The 20,392-nt window shown below is 44.4% G+C and overlaps 1 protein-coding gene across 1 annotated transcript in view; it reads left to right on the top strand.

Moving 5' to 3' along the window:
• Positions 1 to 20,392, top strand: part of Cdc25c (cell division cycle 25C) — a 29,568-nt gene that overhangs the window by 1,228 nt on the left and 7,948 nt on the right. Inside the window, exons 2-10 of the mRNA XM_036204810.1 lie at positions 7,618 to 7,700; positions 7,817 to 7,892; positions 8,041 to 8,266; positions 9,975 to 10,066; positions 11,673 to 11,718; positions 13,976 to 14,009; positions 14,261 to 14,350; positions 14,979 to 15,077; positions 15,965 to 16,114. Coding sequence (XP_036060703.1) covers positions 7,618 to 7,700; positions 7,817 to 7,892; positions 8,041 to 8,266; positions 9,975 to 10,066; positions 11,673 to 11,718; positions 13,976 to 14,009; positions 14,261 to 14,350; positions 14,979 to 15,077; positions 15,965 to 16,114 — 896 coding nt within the window. The remainder of the gene's footprint in view (positions 1 to 7,617; positions 7,701 to 7,816; positions 7,893 to 8,040; positions 8,267 to 9,974; positions 10,067 to 11,672; positions 11,719 to 13,975; positions 14,010 to 14,260; positions 14,351 to 14,978; positions 15,078 to 15,964; positions 16,115 to 20,392) is intronic.

Here is a 20,392-nt window from a genome sequence, read left to right as displayed (position 1 = left end):
AAGCCTGGTCAACGTTTCAAATGCAGGGGCCAACCAAGGTCACACAGTAAAACCTAAAAAACGGGGTGCGGGGGCTGGAGATTTATATTGCGTTGCACATTTGAGCAAGAGTACAGGAGACATGGTTCCCAGCATGCACTGTGCTACATACTTTATTTACTTGTTTTTGAGACAAGGTCTCATGCAGCCTTCTGCGGGCTTCAAACTTACGTAGCTAAGGATGTCCTTAAACTCTGCTCTCCCTGCCTCAGTCCCCCAGATGCTAGGATTACAGAATGAACCCCCATGTCTAGTTGCACTATATACCTTTTGTTTGGTTGGTTATGGTTTTGGGGAACAGGGTCTCTTTGTGTAGCCCTGGCTGTTCTGGATCTCGCTCTGTAGCCCAGGCTGACCTCGAACTCACAAGAGATCCACCTGCCTCTGCCTCCCAACTACTGAGATTAAGGGCATGAGCCACCACTGCTTAGCTTGCACTATATACTTTAAGTAAATATTGTCGTTTTCCTTTCAATCACCAAATGAGGAAAAATCAACAACAAAACCACCGAAAGGCTAAATGGCTGCCCAAGTGGTAGGTAAAGGCTGTATCAAAAATCTGAGACTTTTTTATTTGGTTTTTCAAGACAGGGTTTCTTTGTGTAGCTTTGTGCCTTCCCTGGAACTCACTCTGTAGCCCAGGCTGGCCTCGAACTCACAGAGACCCGCCTGCCTTTGCCTCCCGAGGGCTGGAACTAAAGGCGTGCGCCGCCACCACCACCCGGCAAACTTGAAACTCTTAACACCTTGTTTTTTCTTTTGAGACAGGGTCTGGCTGTCCTGGAACTTACTATGTAGACCAGGCTAGCCTACAATTCACTGAGCTCCTCCTGCCTCTGCCTCACCGGTGCTGAGATTCTGGACATGGACCACTACACCCAGGAACACCTTGTTCCTTTATTACTAGCCATGCTTACTAAAGTTAAATGATTATGTGAAAGTTAAGTTGGCATTTGAAAGAAACTGAGTCAGACCCTGGAGAGAAGCAGGAAGATTGCCATAAACTCAGGGCCACCCTGGGTTACATAGTGAATTCTAGGCCAGCCTGGACTACAGAGTAAGATGCTATCTCACCCACCCCTCCCACCAAATAAATAAATAAGTAAAATAAAAAAGATAGGAAGGAAGGAAAGGAGATAAAAAATCAAACAGTCCTAAGGACAAGTTATTTGTCTGTTTGTTTGCAGGTCTTGTTTTTGTTTGGCCACAGAATATAATGCAGCTGAGGCTGGCTTTAAACTCCTGACCCTCCTGTTAATTTCTGTAATAAAGAACTTAATGTTTTATTGAAATCAAGCTTTACTTGACAGAAATAAACACCTCCTGGTCCTTTGCTTTTGCCTTCCCAGTGCTGGATTACAGGGGTCAGCAAGATGCCCAGGTCCCTTTGTGGAGTTTATCTGTGGTGAAAGAGGTCAAACTCAGGGCCATAGCACTCAGGCAAGCCCTCTATCTCCAGCCCCCATCTCCTGTGGACCCCACCTCCTGCCCTCCTAGGTCAGACCCAATCTGTTTCCCTGACCCGGTGGTTTTTGGCACAGGACACTACCTGGGCCTCTTTCTGGCCTCTGTCCCACTTCTCTGAGGATTCCGGGGCCTGAGGCCAGTCATCCAGATCGTCCAAAGGAGGAGCATCCACTGGCCTTAGGGAAGTCTTAGTTGCCTTCCTAGAGAGGTGGCAGAGTGAGGGAACATGAGCTCAAGCAGGTACTCCCCACTTCCACCCAATAAAACCGAGTCTTTGCAAAGTGGAGAAAGCAGGGCCCAGCCTGCCTCACTCATAGAAGGAGCCAGGCTAGTGAACACACCCCTTGGCCTCCCTGTCATGCAGAGGCTGGTTTGGGGGGGGGGGGGTTCCGGGTATGCAGGGCTCGTCTCCATTGCCTGATCTGGGCATCCCAGGATTGGCAGCTGTACCTCCTGTTTTTGTTTGGTGGTTGAGGGTGAAACCCAGGCTGTCGCTGTGCCCTGGCAACAACAAATATGCGTCAGATGGAGGTCAAAGGAAAGGGATACTGTTCATGGCTTAGCACAGTGAAGCGGAGGCCTAGACAGGAATTACCCGAGGACAGGATAATACTCCAGTCCACCAAATACAACGAGACCAGGCCTGGTGGCACATACCTAGCCTCCTGAAATTTTCGCACTTGGAGGTGGAGGCAGGAGGATCAGAAGTTCAGTGTCATTCCTGACTGCATAGTGAGTTTGAGGCCAGCCTGGGCTACATGAGACTAAGAGACACAGAGGGCAGGGGAGGAGGGCAGGGAATAATGCTCACTTCAGCAAGCACATATACTAAAATAAGAACTATACAGAAGTTTAAACTGTTCCTTGATTAAGGATGATATTCAACTTTCTGATGCAGTGTGTGTGTGTGTGTGTGTGTGTGTGTGTGTGTAGGACATGAAAATAGAAAGGGAACTATAGAAAAAGAAGGGACATAAGGTCTAAAGGGAGCAGAAAGGAATATACACAACATGAAAACAGAAGAGGGAGCTGGAGAGATGGCTCAGAGGACCTGGGTTCAATTCCCACCACCCACATGGTAGCCCACAACTGTCTGTAGTTCCAGTTCCAGAGGATCTGATAGCCTCTTCTGGCCTCCACAGGCATGCATGTGGTACACAAACATACATGCAGGGAAAACACCCATACACATAATAAAAAATTTTTAAAGTTAAATGAACAAAGAACAATGAAATACATTCATATAATGAAAATATCACAGTGAAACCCAGCCCCTGTACAAAAAAGGTTTGAGGCCAGCCTGGGCTACCAAGTGAGTTCCAGGAAAGGCGCAAAGCTACACAGAGAAACCCTGTCTCGAAAAACCAAAAAAACAAATAAACAAACAAACAAGAACCAAAGAAGGTTAATAAGAAAAGAAACATGGCGGGGTGTGGGGGGTGTGTGTGCAACAAAATGGCTCAGGGGAGAGGCTGATGACCAAGCTTGAGCCCAGAAGAGCCATTGCTGGAAGCAGAGAACCAACTTTTGAAAGTTATCCTCTGACTATGACAGGCACATCTGGACTCACACATTAAATGGTAGAACAGAGCAAAAACTTTAGAAAAACAAAAAAAGAAACATGGACAAGCTTTAAAAGTCTTCCGGGTTAAGACTTCTTTTCTACTTGAGAGAACTCTCAAACTTATTTTTGGGGACTAGGTTGTGGGAGAATTAGTCATTCCTCACCTTTGCCAGAGCACTCCGTTTCCAGGTTTCTTTTCATCACGTGACACTGAGCTCCAGCCATTTGGCTGACATTCTGGTTGTGACCACCCACAGCTCCACTCCCTTGGGGACCTGTTGTAACTGGGAAGTGCTGGTAACCAGGTGCACTGGCAGTATCTACCCGCTAATGCTGGTGGCCAGACGGCTTCATCTGTCTCCACTTTCTACCTGCAGGGAGGTTTCCGGTACCTCGGAAATAAACACGTCTCATACTCCCTTACCCCAGACTCGTTTTCCAACTTACCTGGCATGACAAGGCTCTGTGATGACCCCCACCCACACTTACCATCTCCATCTTAGAGGACAAAGACTTTCTGCACACCTCCTTTCTGGGGAGGCAGTTTCTGCAGATAAAAAGGGTATTAATATAGAAACAGGATGAAGCCAGGCAGTGGTGGTGAACGCCTTTAATCCCAGCACTTGGGAGGCAGAGCCAGTCAGATCTCTGTTGAGTTCGAGGCCAGCCTGGGCTACAGAGCGAGATCTAGGACAGGCACCAAAACTACACAGAGAGACCCTGTCTCGAAAAACAAAACAAAACAAAACCAAAAAAAAAAAAAAAAAGAAAGAAAGATAGAAAGAAACAGGACAAATATCCTGCATCTTTCAGCCACTGTCACCACTAAAACCCTCATAGGAGATAAGGGTTGGGTTGTTTGTTGTTGGTATTTATTTATTTTATTGAGAGGTCTTTTCCATAGCCTCAGTTGGTAGTTTAAAACTGACTAGTATCCAAATTGTGGTGATTTTCCTACCTTGGCCTCCAAAGCTCTGAGATTGCAGGAGTGAGCCAAGTCCAGCCTTTCGTTTTGTTTTGTTTTTGAGATGGCTTTCTCTGTGTAACAGAGTCCTAGCCATCCTGGAACTCATTTTGTTGACCAGGGTTGGCCTCGAACTCACAGAAATCCCCCTGCCTCTCCTGACTGCTAGGAGTAAAGGTTTGCACCACCATGCCCATTTTCCCCCCTTTTCGTATGTGTGGGTGTGTGTGTGTGTGTGGACGCCTGTTCACGTGTGTGCTTGTGCATTATATCAGAGGATGAAGGCAAGCATCTTAATCTTCACCTTGTATATTGAGGTAGGGTCTCTCGTTTGAACCCAGAGCTCACAGATTTGGCTAGTCTAACTAGCCAGCTTGCTGCAGGTGTCTCTGCCTCCTGAAGGCTAAGATGACAGGCAGGGCCCCATGCCACCCAGCAGTCATGTGGATTCTAGGAATCCAAATCGCGTTCTTTTGGTTGCTCTGCAAATGCTTTATCCACACAGCCATTTTCTGGTCCTCAAGTCCAGCTTTAAAGGTTATTTTTCTGACTTTTCTCAAAAAGTGGTCTGCAAGCTATTAGCATGAGTGACACTTGGCAACCTTTATCATTCCTGGGCCATACTCTATAGATGTATTGGCCTGCATTTAAAATAGTTCCTAAGGCTTTATATTAAAACATTTCTGGGCTGGAGAGATGGCTCAGCGGTTAAGAGCACTGGCTGTTCTTCCAGGGGTCTTGAGTTCAATTCCCAGCAACCAAATTGTGGCTCACAACCATCTGTAATGAGATCTGGTGCCTTCTTCTGGCCTGCAGGCAGATGTACAGACAGAGTACTGTATACATAATAAATAAGTGAAATATTTTTAAAAGAAATCTTTATTTTATTTTTATTTTTTATTAGGTATACTGTGTTCTGCCTGCATGTATCCCTGCAGACCAGAAGAGGGCACCAAACTCATTATAGCTGGTTGTGAGCCACCATATGGTTGCTGGGAATTGAACTCAGGACCCCTGGAAGAACAGATCTCTCCAGTGCAATAAATAAAATCTTTAAAAAAAAAAAACCAAAAACAAAAACCATTTCCTTTTTTGTTTTTGTTTTTGTTTTTGTTTTTTTTGAGTGACTTTGTGGCTTTCCTGGAACTCACTCTGTAGCCCAGGCTGGTCAAAGAGATCCATCTGGCTCTGCCTCCCAAGTGCTGGGATTAAAGGCTTGCACCACCACCGCCCGGCTCCTTTTTTTTTTTTTTTTTTAAACCAGAGCTGAGGACCGAACCCAGGGCCTTAAAGTGCTCTACTACTGAGCTAAATCCCCAACCTCCCCCCTTTTTTTTGAGACAGGGTTTTGCTTGGTAGCCCACGGGCATTGAACTTATGATCCTCCTGCCTCAGCCTCTCAAAGGCTTAGACTACAAGCTCTCACCACCAAATTCCCTACATTTTCTTTGATCGTGGGTCTCATTATGTAGGGAAGACTGGTAATTTTCCTTCCTCAGCCTCTCCAGAGAGCTGGGATTACAAGTGGGCATTACCATACCAGCTTAAAACATTTTAATTAAAATTTCAAGATAGGTGTGATGGCACATGCCTGTAATCCTAGAATTTAGGTGGTTAGAGCAGGGGAATCATGAGTTTGAGGTCAATCAGGGCTATATACCAAGACCCTGCCTCAACTAACCATTAGGAAAAAAAAAAAAAAAAGAAAGAAAGAAAGAAAGAAAAAGAGAAAAGGGCTGGAGAGAGGGCTCAAAAGTTAAGGGCACTGGCTGTTCTTCCAGGGGACCTGGGTTCAATTCCCAGCACCCACATGACAGGGGATCTGACACCATCACACAGACTTACACACAGGCAAAACATGAATGCACATGAAATAAAAATAAATTATTTAAAAAAAAAAAAAGAAAAAGAAAAAATTCAAATCGATCCTGAAGCAAAGTACAGGAAACTGGATGGGTGTGGTATCTCACACATGTAATCCCACAATTCAAGTGGCTTAGGCAGAGGGATTTCAAGCTGAAGACAAGTTTAGGCTAAATAACACACAAAACACACAATAATCATAGCGTAATGCTTTGCTACTCAAGGGTATGTTCCTGGGACCGGAGAGATCATCATCGGCTGAGGCTTTCTTTTTTTTTTTTTTTGAGCTGAGGATCGAACCCAGGGCCTTGCGCTTGCTAGGCAAGTGCTCTACCACTGAGCTAAATCCCCAACCCGAGGCTTTTTTTAATCAATGTAGAAATTTTGGTCTCATACCCAGACCTACTAAGTCGGAATCCACAGTTTCTCAAGAGCTCCAGGTGGTTAGTATGTACATTAGTTAAGATTCCCCACCCAGTCATCACCACCACACTCATGGTCAATTATTTCATCTATACTCATGCCCATTCTCAAATGATTTGAAGGAAAAAAAAAAAAAAGACCAACATAAGAATTTCTTGGGCTTAGGGGCTGGAGAGATGGTTCAGCGGTTAAGAACACATACTGCTCTTGCAGAGAAATTGAGTTTGGTTCCCAGCACCCATGTTGGGCAGCTCACAACTGCCCATAACTCCAGCTATGAGGGATTGTCTCTGACCTTCCAACTGGCACAAATACACACACACACACACACACACACACACACACACACACAAATTAAAAATATAAGAAATCTTTTCTTGGACTGGGGAGTCACAGCTAAATGTAGCATTCCCAAGGCTCTGGATTTTGTTCCTATCTCCACCACCACCCACCACTACTACTATAATAATCTTCCCGCCCCTCTCCTCCTTCTAGCAGGGTCTCACTCTAGCCCAGAGTGATCTGGAGCTCACTCTAGTGCAGGCTGTCCTCAAACTCCTATCTCGGTCTCTCAAGTCTTGAGATTACAGGCAGGACACCACACCTCTCCCTACATATAAATAGTCTCTTGTCAATGTTCAAATCTACATAGATAGCCAAGGCTTAAGATTTTCTAGAATGTCGTAAGGATTACGTCAAAAGGTTCAATCCCTCTACTCTCCCTAAAAAGGAATTTCTACCCAGAAAACCTCTCCAAAGGGGCCGGCGGCGACTCGGCATCAACACACACCTGCCATGTCCCAACAACTGCCACACGGGCGGCAAATGCTCCATTTCCAGCCGAAAGCTAGCAAAACTCAAGAGTAACGGCGCGAGAAAGAAGCAAGGAGAAGAAAACACTTCCACTTCAAAACAGTTCCTCCAGACCATCGTCGTTAGCGAAGCTGGTTTAAATCTCCCGGGGTTGCGGGGGCTGGGAATCGAGTACTGGAAGGGTGTGGCCATTGGCCAGAGGGAGAGCCAATGTGCATCAGGCTCTCTGTGGAGCGAGCCGCCCAGCCGACGAGGTACGAGCCTAGCGATTGGTCACGGGGCGGGGTCCTGGTCTGGCACGCTGATTGGCTGACGCTGCAGGCAGGAGGGCGGTGATAGGTTGTTGAGAGAGCGGAAGGTTTGAATGGTCAGGCCTATGGCTGTTGGTCTTGCCCTCCTTCCAGTTCCGGAGAGAAGCAGCCGAGCTGGATCTCGAGCTACCTAGGTAACAATTTTAACTCCAAGAGACGCTTCTGTTCCTCAGATTCCTTGTCATTCGGCGGAGTCTTCGCTTCCGTCCAGTCCTGCAGGAGTTTCTCCAAATTCAAATCTGCCTCTAAACTTAAGGTAAGCGGAGAGCTGCCCATCTCGGACACCCGATCGTCCCTGCAGGCTTCTTTCCGGACCGGAGGTCCGAATAGCCTTATCGCGTTAGTTAAATCTTTTTTTTTTCTGGTCGAGAGTGTGAAGCTGGAGGATCCGGATCAAGCCAATCTTCTCTTCGTCCCACCTTTGTAGTTCCGAGCTTGCCAGACGTCTGTAAGTTTTCGCCCTGAGAAACTGCAGTGTGACATTCCAGGGTGTTATACTTCATCCTTTGGGGGTGCTCCTCCACCCGGGCTTAGGCAGGCCCTGGAAAGGGCGGAGAGGTTGGAAAGGGTGAACATCTGGAGTGTTCTTCTCCTAGATAGCCCTCCCTCCCTTGGTGAAGACTCGGAAGTCATGTCTACGGGACTCTTTCCGTGCGCTAGAGAAGAGGGGAGTTCTGTTTCCGCACCCAGTTTTAGGTCCAATCCAAGGAAGATGCTACACCTACTTTTGGAGAGAAACTCTTCTTTTACCACCCGTTCAGATATCCCCAAATCTCCGGGAGACAAACTCCTCGACGCGACAAACCTAAGCATTTTGTCTGGGTAAATTAATTTTTTAAAAAGATTTATTTTTAAATGATGCACAGGAGAGAGAGAGAGAGAGAGAGAGGAGTGTGTGTGTGTGTGTGTGTGTGTGTGTGTGTGTGTGTGTGTGTCTGCATGTAGGTATATGTTTGTGATTATAGGTGCTTTCAGAGGTCAGAGGCATTGTGCCCCCTGAAGTTGCAGGTGGTTGCTCTGCCTGAAGTGGGTGCTAGGGTCTTAATTGCAGTCTTTTGGAAGAACAGCAAACTCTTAACCATTGAGCCATCACCCCAGCCCGTAAATTAATTTTTAGGTTTGTCCCTTATCTTTGGTTTTATGAACAGGTTTGTTTGCTGAATTATCCTCTTTCAAGGGTTAGGGTTTGAGTCTCAGCCATGACTTTGAACATGCCACTCTTGGGTTTCCTTTCTGTGTAACAAATAATAATAATAATAATAAATGTCTTTTTCTAAATGGGACTTAGTGGAGTATGTTTGTGATCTTTCCTTCTGGAGGTTGAGACAGGATGACCACAGGTTCAAGGCCAGCCTGGGCTACTAGTGAATTTCAGGACAACTAGTGGCCTACAAAATGAGACCCTATTGCAAACAAACAAATAATAACAAGAAGAAAAAAATCATTTTCTTTTTTCTTTCTTTTTCTTTTTCTTTTTTTTTTTTTAAGATGTCCTCATTTATTATATATGCAGCATGTACGACTACAGGCCAGAAGAGGGCACGCCAGATCTCATTACAGATGGTTGTGAGCCACCATGTGGGTGCTGGGAATTGAACTCAGGACCTCTGAAAGAGCAGTCAGTGCTCTTAACCCCTGAGCCATCTCTCCAGCCCCCAAAAATCATTTTCTGTCTTAACAGAAATAATCTTTTCCTGGCTTGTGGGAATCAATGTGCTGTCTAGGAGGAACTCTGAGAATTCTACTATTATTTAAGTTTTATGAGTTGGTCACTTTAATTGTATCTGCGTCAGTGTTGTACTTTAGATTCTGGTCATAATGTCTTTACACCTCATTAGCAAACAGTGTTTGAGGAGCAGTAGAGATTCCAGGGAGAAACTGAATTTGTGTTCAGTGTGAACAGGATAGAGACTGTAGGGTCAAGATTCTACTCACTGAGCAGGTGAGATGGCTCAGCATGTAAAGACACCTGTCACTGAGCTGATGGCCTGCGTTGGATCTCCTGTCTCCTGGAGTTGTCTTCTGACCTTCACACACAAGTATGTGCTCATACAAAGGATAAAATGTAGTAAAAATTCTAAAAAAAAAAAAAAGATCCCTTTAGATTCTTATTAAATGAATCCCATCTCAATGTGTTGGTAAGAAGAAAATGAGGCTCACATTATTGTGTTTTGTTTGTTTGTTTGCTTGCTTTTTTCAAGACAGGGTTTCTTTATGTAACAGCCCTGTCTGTCCTGGAACTCACTCTGTAGCCCAGGCTGGCCTCGAACTCACAGAAATCCTCTTGCCTCTGCCTCCCGAGTGCTGGGATCAAAGGTGTGCGCCACCACTGCCACATTATTGTAATAGAGAAAAAGTGGGGGATTATTTCCAGTCTGAGCTAGTTCCAAATAGCAGCTAGATTTATTTAGATACTATTTAGATTTTTGTGGTAGTAATTGAGAGAGATTTCAAATGAACTCATGATCTACCTTTTTTAGGATAGTACACCCTAATGGGAATCTTGATATATATTCTTATGTCTCAACAGAGGAACCCCAAAACGTTGCCTTGATCTTTCGAATCTTAGCAATGGAGAGATATCTGCTTCTCAGCTTACCACTTCTGTTGACTTTGAAACCGGTAGGTACAGTCTTTAAAGAGAAAACTAACTTTAAGATTGTTATTTTTATTTAATTTTCATGTGAATACATGTTTTTGCATGCATGTATGTATGTGTACCACATGCATGCCTGGTGCCCTCAGAGGCCAAAAGAAGAGTTGAGAGTTGGATTACTTGAAGCTAGGATTACTGACTGTTAGGAGCTACTATGTAGATGTTAGGAGATGAACCTGGGTCCTTTGGAAGAGCAGCAAGTGCACATAACTGGTAACTTGCTTAACTTGCTAACTTGGGCTGGAGAGGTGGCTCAGCCTTTAACGGCTAAGCTTACAACTATAAGGAAAAAGTGATTTTTCCAAGAGAGAACAAGGTAATAGGATAGAAATGGAAGATGTCGAAGATAGGTAAAGAACCTATGTAAAGCCAGGGATATTAACTTATATAAACCCGGCACTTGGAAGGCTGAGGCTGCCAGCACCACTACATACCAAAATCCATTTGCCTAAAAGCTGGAATTTTGAGTTTAGATAATTTTTTAGTTGAATGATAAATGCAAAGAGAAAATAACGGTAATAGAAGTTGCTTTGCACTAAAAAAAAAGTTCTTCAAGAAGGAATATATTTTGTTGACTGATTAATGGTGGGGATGAAAATACAGTAATAAAACATTTTTTTTTTTGTATCCTGATTTAATCTCAGTAGAAGTAAAGAAACTGGCATAAAGAAATGCTTTGTTCTACAAGACCCTTCATTCATCTTTAGTACCCTCCAAACACAAAAGAAATACTTTGTCAGCTAATTGGGGGGTGGATGTATGTGTTTCTGGGTCTAAAACAAAAAAGTTTTGCTCTCATTTTTACTGTAATTTCAGATTTCCCGAGCAACCACTTTTCTGTTGGTTTTCTTGGGGAGGGAGAAGGTGGAGGCTTGAGACAGCAGCTCAGGCAGAGCGGTCAGTGCTCTTAACCTCTGAGCCATCTCTCCAGCCCCTCTGTTTGTTCTCTTGGGGAGGGGGAAGGTGGAGGCGTTAGACGGCAGCTCAGGCTGCCCTCAAACTCACCCAGCTCAGGCTGCCCTCAAACTCACCCAGCTCAGGCTGCCCTCAAACTCACCCAGCTCAGGCTGCCCTCAAACAACTCACCCAGCTCAGGCTGCCCTCAAACTCACCCAGCCCAGTTAATGTTTTTCTTCCTCTCTTTTTTTAAAAAATGATTTATTATTAGTGTGTGTTTGTGTGGTGGTGGTGGTGGGATAACAGACTATGGGATAACTGATGTGTGCCACCATGTTTTGCTTTGTTTTATTTTGTCTTTGAGCTGAGGATCGAACCCAGGGCCTTGCGCTTGCAGCGCTCTACCATGGAGCTAAATCCCCAACCCCTTGGCTTGATTTTTTTAAGACAGGGTTTCTCTCTGTAGTTTTGGTGCCAGTCCTGGATCTCGCTCTGTAGATCCACCTGGCTCTGCCTCCTGAGTGCTGGGTTTAAAGGCATGCGCCACCACCGCCCACTACCGCCCAACTGCCCCCATGTTTTTATGGATTGAACCCAGGACTTTGTGCATGCTAGGCAAACACTCTACCAAGTAAGCTACATCCCCAGCCCATTATTCTTCATAACTGATTGCAGGTTCCTTGGATTCCTCAGGACCTCAGGATGTACAGTTAATTGGGAAGTAAGTTCTGCTGTTAAATGGTCTGCATGCCTTAAGCCTTTCCTCCCTTTTCACTGGGATGTTCTATGTGGACTCTTCAGACTGAAGTACTTCACTTGGGAGATCAGTGGGCTTGGAGGCCTAGATTCTGACTTGACAGCTTTGAAGTTTCCTAGTTCTAAATAGTGTTGTGAAGTGCAGGCTGTTTTAAACCAGCATACACAGAAATACCCTGTTTTTACATGAAGAGAAGTGCTGTACTGCACTCATGCTAGGGCTTCTCTTTGCACGTGAGAGGTGCCTCAGGATGCAGGGTCAGGAATGAGATTGTCTGTTTCTTAATTCATTGCATCACACTTTATTTATTCATAATATGAGATAACAGTAGCACTTTTTATAAACAGCTATTGAAAAGATTAAATAAAAACGAGAAGGCTGGGCCACTTGAGCCATCATCTCAAACAAAACAAAACACCATCCAACCCCAAAATGAAAACAAACACTAATTAGAGCCAGGTATTATGGTTTTTGTTTTTTTTTCTTTTTCTTTTTTCTTTTTGGCTTTTCAAGACAGGGTTTCTCTGTGTAGTTTTGGTGCCTGTCCTGGATCTTGCTCTGTAGACCAACCAGGCTGGGCTCGAACTCACAGAGATCCTCCTGGCTCTGCCTCCCGAGTGCCCGGATTAAAGGCGTGTGCCACTGCTGCCCAGCAATATGGTTTACATTTGTAATTCCAGGACTCATATGGTCAAGGCAGGACAATCAGGAGTTCAAGGCCAGCCTTAGCTACATAACAAGACTGAGGCCAGCCTGGGCTATGTGAGACATGATCTTAACCCCATCTCCCATCTCTACCCCTCAAAAAAGAAAGAAGAACAAAACAAAACATACATCTAACAAGTACCAAGCATTTTATGTTTGTTGTTATAACTATGATGAAGTATCATTGGAGATCCTAAAGTATTTAGCCAGGGATTGCATATGGAATAAAAACTAGTTTCAATTCAACTCTTTCAAAACTTATTCTAGGTGGTGGTCATACACACCCTTAATCCCAGCACTCGGGAGGCAGAGGCAGGCAGATGTCTGTGAGTTTGAGGCCAGTCTGGTCTACAGAGGGAGTTTCAGGGCAGCCAGAGCTACACACAGAGAAAAAACAAAAACAAAACAAAAAATCAAAACTTATTCTAAATTGACTGTTTTAATCTAGTTTATCCTTAGATGTTATGTAAGATAGATGTTACTTTATTACACTAGGGAAAGCTTTCTATAGCAATTTTTCTGAGTGTATGTGAAAATTTTACTTGTATTATTCATGTTTTTTGTTTTGTTTTTTTGTTTTTTGTTTTCTCGAGACAGGGTTTCTCTGTGTAGTTTTGCACCTTTCCTGGAACTCGCTTTGGAGACCAGGCTGGCCTCAAATTCACAGAGATCCACCTGGCTCTGCCTCCCGAGTGCTGGGATCAAAGGCGTGCGCCACCACCTCCTGGTCCTATATTATTCATGTTGTCTTTGAACTGGTTTCTCTTTCTTTTTCCTTTTGTCCTGGTACTTTGTAGATCAGGCTGGCCTTGAACTCAGAAATCCACCTGCCTCTGCCTCTAGAATGCTGGGATTAAAGGTGTGGGCCACCACCTGGATTGATTTTTCTCTTTTATACTTTCTTCTTGGCGGCAGGGTCTCACTGTAGTCCGGTATGACCTTGAACTCAGGGATCCTCCTACTTCGGCCTCCTGAATGCTGGCTTTATAGTGGAGGACCGCCAGGCTGGCTTTACGTTCCTTTAATTAGCCTATGCTGTACAGACTAGGTAGAAATTTGGGAGGAAAGATGGAAATGCATTTAAAAAAAAAAAAAAAAAGGCCTCCTATGGTCAATGTTAGAATATGACTAAGTTATGGTTTGTTTCTACAATAAGATGTAAGGCAGGAGTGGCGGGTGGCGGGTGGTGTCCGGTGGTGAGTCCTTGCTTAGCTTGTATAAGGTCCTAGGTTCCATCCCCAGCACCAGAACGGGGATAAGAGATGTAAGACACACTCCCATTTGCTGCGTGTTTATCTTGTCTAGTTATGCTGGTGAACTGAGGACCTTTTCCCAGCATGCCACTGGGCCTTGATAGTTGTTAATACCCTGCATATCGTTGTTGGAAGAGACAAATCACCAAAGACTAGAGCTCCTTAAAGAGAAGAGAAGGAAAACTGGGGTGCCCTTAGCCACTGAAGAACTAAACTGCTTGGGGATTACCTGACTAGTGGTTTGTTTTCGCTTGCACTTTCAGAAATGATCACCAGGACCTTGTGAAAGGCATCCCAGTAGGTAGACCGATCTGCCCACCCAGCTCCCTTCTTTCTTTCCTTTTCACGGAGGGTCTCACAGTATTTGGCTAGCTAGGCTGGAGCACCTGTTGAGCACAGGGACTTCAGGCATGTGTCACCATGCCCAGCCTAGACTCTCCTTTGGTTTGTTGGACTGTGGGTTTATCTCTCAGGTGGGAGGCAGAGGGTTCCCAGGTGGTAGTGCGGCATGTGGATACCGGATGCTTTAAGTAGACAGTGTCTTTTAGGTACAGCTTCTTTGTAGTACTCCAAATGCTTTGGACCATGGCCACAGAAAGAAAGATGCAATGCGTAGCATTTCTGCAAATAAAGAAAATGTAAGTATTTAATGGAAATTTAATAGATATATTAATTGTATCCCATTAAATGAACAACTGCTTGACATCACAAAACCTAGAGCTGTTTATACCTCAATATGCTAGACAAGCAAATTCATCATTGTAACAATGGAAAAACTATTTTTCCACCTAAGGTTTGACCTTAGGACAAAAACCTAGCTCCATAGCAAGTTATCAGTTATGTTCAGTTGATCAGTTTAAGTATTCAAACTGTCATGTAAATAATTGTTTTGAAATCATCATGTTGTGTTTGTGAGTAAGTGTGGGCACCAGGTGTACACACACACACACACACACACACACACACACACACACATATATATACATGCAAACATACCTTCCCAAGCAAGCTTTCTTTCATCTCTATCCTTTTGCTTAGGATGATAGAATTTGTATCCTCCCAAGCAAATCTGTGTGTCAGACATGAAATCCAAAGCATTATATATCTTCACATACACAGTTAATGGCTGTGTTATGTGGTTCATGAGAGTTATCCATGGCTTGGTCAGATGTGATGCTTTCGGCAGGTATTAGGACTACTTTTCTTCCTGAAGCCAATGCAGTTTGGTTGTTTTTGTTTTTGTTTTTGTTGTTTTTTTTAATGCAGATAAACACCAATCTAAAGACATTGGAGTGGGAGCCACCTAGGACCCCGGGGTTCCAAAACGTGCCTGGAGATCCTCTGGCTTCTCCTCTATCTGTGCTGGTGAGTTACTGGATATCAAGGGATGCCGGAGTACCATGGGCCACAGAGTAAGCTGTGGACTTCTGGCCCGTTGACTTTTCCTGAGCTGGCGTAGGTGGGACGGTGAATCCGTGCAGGCTGAGGAGAAGCTATGCATCTTCTGATCTTTTTCGTTGTTTAAACTGTGGAGTGAGAATGTTCTTAGGTCTTTGGTTCCTTCTTCTTTTCTCTTCGTTTCTTTTTGGGTTTTTGAGACAAGGTCTCACTCTGTATAGTCCAGGCTGGCCTCAGTCTAGGTGCTAGGATAACCACCATGGCACACATTGTCCAGTTTCCTTATTCTTTTTGTTGTTGTTGTTGTTGTTTTTCAAGACAAAGGTTTCTCTCTGTAGCTTTGCAGCCTGTCCTGGAACTCGCTCTGTAGACCAGGCTGGCCTCGAACTCACAGAGATCCGCCTGGTTCTGCCTCCCGAGCACTGGGATTACAGGCATGCACCACGACCGCGCAGCTTCCTTATTCTTTTTTGGGGTGAGGTCTCTCACTGCTGCTCAGGCCAGCCTCGAATGCCTGTCCTTCTGTCCTTCTGTCCTTCTTCTCGGTCTCTGAGTCCTGATGTTGAAGTCGTCTGCCACTGCAGGTGGCTTCTCCTAAGAGTCGTACACTTTTAATTCCTACATTTATATCGTTAGTATATTTTGAGTCAGTCTTTGTATACATAATGCAAGTGTTCTGAATAAAGGGCTTCAGGTTTGTTTGTTATTTTTAATTTTTATTTTCTTTCCTTGAGACAGAATTTGAGTATGTTAGCTCAGGCCTGCCTCAGACTGCTCTTGATTAGTGGGATCATAGACATATGCTTTCACACTCGGCCCTAACTAGGTTCTAATCTTGTCGATAAACTTGACAGGAAGATGGAATCCTGGTGGACAATGAAATGCGGTATCTGGATAGTCCCATCACTGCAGTTCCAAAACTGAGTAAAAAGCTGAAGCTAGAAGACCAGGAAGGGGTTGCAGGGGACCCAATGGAGTTTTCCCTGGAAGAGCAAGAGGCCAAGGTACAGTGTTCTGTTACTTCCCATTTTCATCCTCTCGTTTCATTTCATTTATTGTGTGCATGTGTCTCTATGTTTCTGTGTGTGCATGCATGTGCAGCTGTGTGTGTGGTACTCAGAGGACAACTTCTGAAAGTTAGTTCTTTCCTGTCATGAGAGTCCAGGCATCAAACTCAGTCATCAGGCCTAACGAGCTGAGTCTCCTCAGGGGCCCTTGGTTTTTCGTTATTGTTTCTTGTTTTTTTTTTTGTTTTTTTTTTTAAGATTTATTTATTTATACATTTATATATTTATATATTATGTATACAGAAGAGGGTGCCAGATCTCATTACAGATGGTTGTGAGCCACCATGTGGTTGCTGGGAATTGAACTCAGGACCTCTGGAAGAGCAGTCGGTGCTCTTAACCTCTGAGCCATCTCTCCAACCCCCTGATTCTTGCTTTTTAAAAGCAGGGTCTCATTATGTAGTCTATGTTGTTGACATTTCTGCTTAGCCCAAAGCAGCTTTGAATGGCAATCCTCCTGAATAGTAGGATTATAGCAGGGCAATCTTGTGCTACCACACCAAATTTTCTTTTTCATTTTGTTTGTTTGAGGCAGGGTCTCACTACCAGGCCCAGGCTGTCCTAGAACTCACTTGTAGCCAAAGCTAGTCTGGAATTCACTGTATAGCTCAGGCTGGCTTGGAACTCCTTGAAATCCTCCTGCCTCAGCCTCCCAAGTGCTAGGATTACAGGCATGAGCTTCTACATTTGTTTCTAAGTAAACAATATTGTATACCTATTGTACTAACAAAATAGACAAAGACACGCAGAAAACCCAGGCTTTTCGTCATGAGACATACCTGTCTTTCTACCACTTCATAGATAGGAGCAGGCCGGTTGTGTGTTAAGAGCCAACCTTGATTGCATAGTGAGACCTGGTCTCAGAAGGGGGAGTGGGACTAGAGAGATGGCTCATCAGTTAAGAGCCCTGGCTGTTCTTCCAGAGGACCAGGGTTTGAGTCCAAAATTTTTTTTAATTAAAAAAAAATTTTTAGACTGGAAGAATTACCTGGCGTATAGTGTCATGTCACCATGAGATCGTCCTATTATTGGATAAGAAAGTTTAGTCAGTAATCTGAGTCACTATCAAAAGCAATGGCTGGAATAACCTAGCAGAGCCTTACCATGTACTTCTCACATCACTAGGAGATAATCTGAAGCAGCTTGCGCCTCATTGACGCCCCAGAGATAGTTTCTGAGGTGTTTAGCACTTCCGAATCAGCTTCATTTATTTGAAACTAACGTGGGCAAAGATGTTATAAATTCATTCACTTAAATGGAGTAATTTTGTCTAGGGGGACAAAGCTGACTGAGGGAAATGGGAAGGGCAAGAAAGGGTAGAATAGGGGGTATAGGGAGTAACGCACTCGATGTACAATGCTTACTTGTACTGAAGCTTTAAAAAATTCAAAAGAAATAGTTTGCCATAAATGGTGGTTCCTGCTTATAATTCTAGAACTTGGTACCCTGAGGCAGGAGGGTTTCCTCAAGCTTGAAGTTGGCCAGGGTAGCAGAGAGATACCACCGTTTTAACAAACTGAAAAGTTTCATGAGTTCACAAGGCAGATGTGGTTCCATGGAGTTCGGCACTTGATTCCAGTTCTCGGCCTCTTCCCAGTGTTAGACCATTTGCCAGACTACTGCAGACCTCAATTTTCCCATCTAAAGTGGAGCGCAGGGCTGGGCAGATGCTCAGCTCATACAGTACTGGCTACAGAAGCAGGAGGACCACAGTGCAGATCCCAGAACCCACATAAATGCTGGGTGGTTCCACCTGTAATTCCAGCTCCAGAAAGGTGAAGACAGCAGACGAAGATGGGGCCAGCTGGCTACTTCGACTAGCCTTACCAGCAAGCTCTCTATTCAGTTGACAGACACACTGCTGCAGTGAATAAGGAGAGTGATTGAGGAAGACCTCTGGCATCCACCTGGGGGCCTCCACACGTTCACAAACACATGCACATGGATTACAGGAACACACATGCAGCAATACAATGGAGAGTGTAATAACTTCCACAGGATTGCTGTCCATACAATAAGTGTTAAGAGCAGTTTGTATAATCCCAGCACGCAGAAAACTGAGGCAAGAGACGTCCAAGTTCAAGACCAGCCTATCTCAATCTCTGCTTCTCCCTAAAATAAAGCAAGTGTCTTCTCATCTCACACATCTCTTTCTCAGCGTGTGTGCATGTGTATGTGTAAACACATGGTAGCAGTGTTTGATGGAGGATACGTTAGTTTGTATTGTGTATCTTAAATGTTTGCAATTCTTTTTTGTTTGTGAATTATACCTCAATAAAAGAGAAAAAATAATGTTTTCTGAGAGTGGTGGCGCACGCCTTTAATCTCAGCATTTGTGAGGCAGAGGCAGGAGGATTCCTGAAAGCTGGAGGCCAGCCTTGTCTACAGGGAGACCTTATCTCAAAAGGAAAAAAGAAAAGGAAAGGAAAGAAAAGAAAAGAAAAAGAAAAACTTAAAAAGCAGTTGATGGGCTGGAGAGATGGTTCAGAGGTTAAGAGCACTGACTACTCTTCCAGAGGTCCTGAGTTCAATTCCCAGCACCCACATGGTGGCTTCCAGCCATCTGTAATGAAATCTGGTGCCCTCTTCTGGCATGCAGTCATACATGCTGTATACATAATAAATAAATCTTAATAAAAAAAAAATAAAAGCAGTTGATAACATTCCACATACTTCATTATTTTTTAAGGTTTATTTTATTTTTATTTATGTGTTTGTGTAGATATCTGTGTAGGTCAGAAGACTGTGTCAGAGCTGCTGGAGGTCCAGTTACAGGTTGTGTTGAGCCCCCATGTGAGTGTTAGGAACCCAACTCCAGTCCTCTGAAAGAGTAGCAGGCACTCTTAACCACCGAGCTATTTCTCCAGGCCTGCTTTATTATTGTCACTAGTAACTAATATAATAGGAACAACATTCAATAATTAATACGATACCAGTATGGGCCAAGTGGTTTACTACAGTAGAGGACAATCATAATGAAGACAGAGAAGATTCCTTGGGGGTGGAAAGAAAGTTCAGTTTGTGGCTGGAGAGAGGGCTTGGTGGTTAAGGGCACTGGTCTACAGAGTGAGTTCCAGGACAGGCTCCAAAGCTACAGAGAAACCCTGTCTCGAAAAACCAAAACCAAACAAACAGACAAAAAGATGGCTCAGCTGGTTAAGTGCTTACTCTATAAGCATGAGCTCCAGCCTCAGCATGCACAGAAAAAGCCAGGTGTGCTACAACCCCAGTGCTAGGGAGGTAGCCAAGGGAGGCTGTCCAGCCTTGTCTAACCAGCAGGTCCCAGACTTCATTGAGAGGCCCTGTTGCAAAAACAAGGTGGCTGACTACTGAGGAATGACACCCAGGGTTGACCTCAGGCCTTCACCCATAGAGCACTCACAATTACAAAGAGAAGATCAGGGGCTGGGGATTTAGCTCAGTGGTAGAGCGCTTGCCTAGCAAGCACAAGGCCCTGGGTTCGGTCCTCAGCTCTGAGGGGAGGAAAAGAGAAGATTAGTAATTGTACAGGAGATCCTGGGTTCAGTCCCTGGCATGGGGGTGTGTGTACGTACATATTTCTGGAGTGTCATATGACAATATTTTATTGGTTTGTTTGTTTTTTGTTTTTCTGGACCAGGGTTTCTCTGTGTAGCCCTGGCTGTCCTGGAACTGGCTCTGTAGACCAGACTGGCCTTAAACTCAGATCCCCCTGCCTCTGCCTCCCAGTGCTGGGATTAAAGGTGTGCGCCACCACCGCCCAGTTTATTGTTCCATTTTAGGGAGGAGTCTTGTTCTATGCCCTGACTGGCCTCAAACTTGTGTCCTTCTGCTTTAGCATCCTCAATGCTGGGATTGCAGGTGTGCACTGCCGTGCCCAGCCCATGTAACGTCTTGACACTTCTTCAATGTTGGGATTTGAACCTAGGACCTAGCAAATGTTAGGCAACTGCTGAGCCATATAATATTCACATAGGGCAATTTTATACTTAAATTTTAGGAACTGCCCTACTGCAGTATATCATTTTACATTCCCCAGGAATACACAAAAGTCCCAATTTCTTCACTTATTTATTTAAAACTTTTTTTAGATTTTTTTTTTTGGTGTGTGTGTGTGTGTGTGTGTGTGTGTGTGTGTGTGTGTGTGTGTGTGTGTAGGCATTCACATGCATATGGCGGTCAAAGAACAGTTTTTGTTGGTTTGTATAGCCCAGGCTGGCCTTGAACACACAGAGA

This window comes from Onychomys torridus, chromosome 13 (genome assembly GCF_903995425.1).
Source record: "Onychomys torridus chromosome 13, mOncTor1.1, whole genome shotgun sequence".
Classification (NCBI taxonomy): domain Eukaryota; kingdom Metazoa; phylum Chordata; class Mammalia; order Rodentia; family Cricetidae; genus Onychomys; species Onychomys torridus.
Note: the sequence above shows the minus strand (reverse complement) of the source record. Positions and strands in the feature narration are given on the sequence as shown.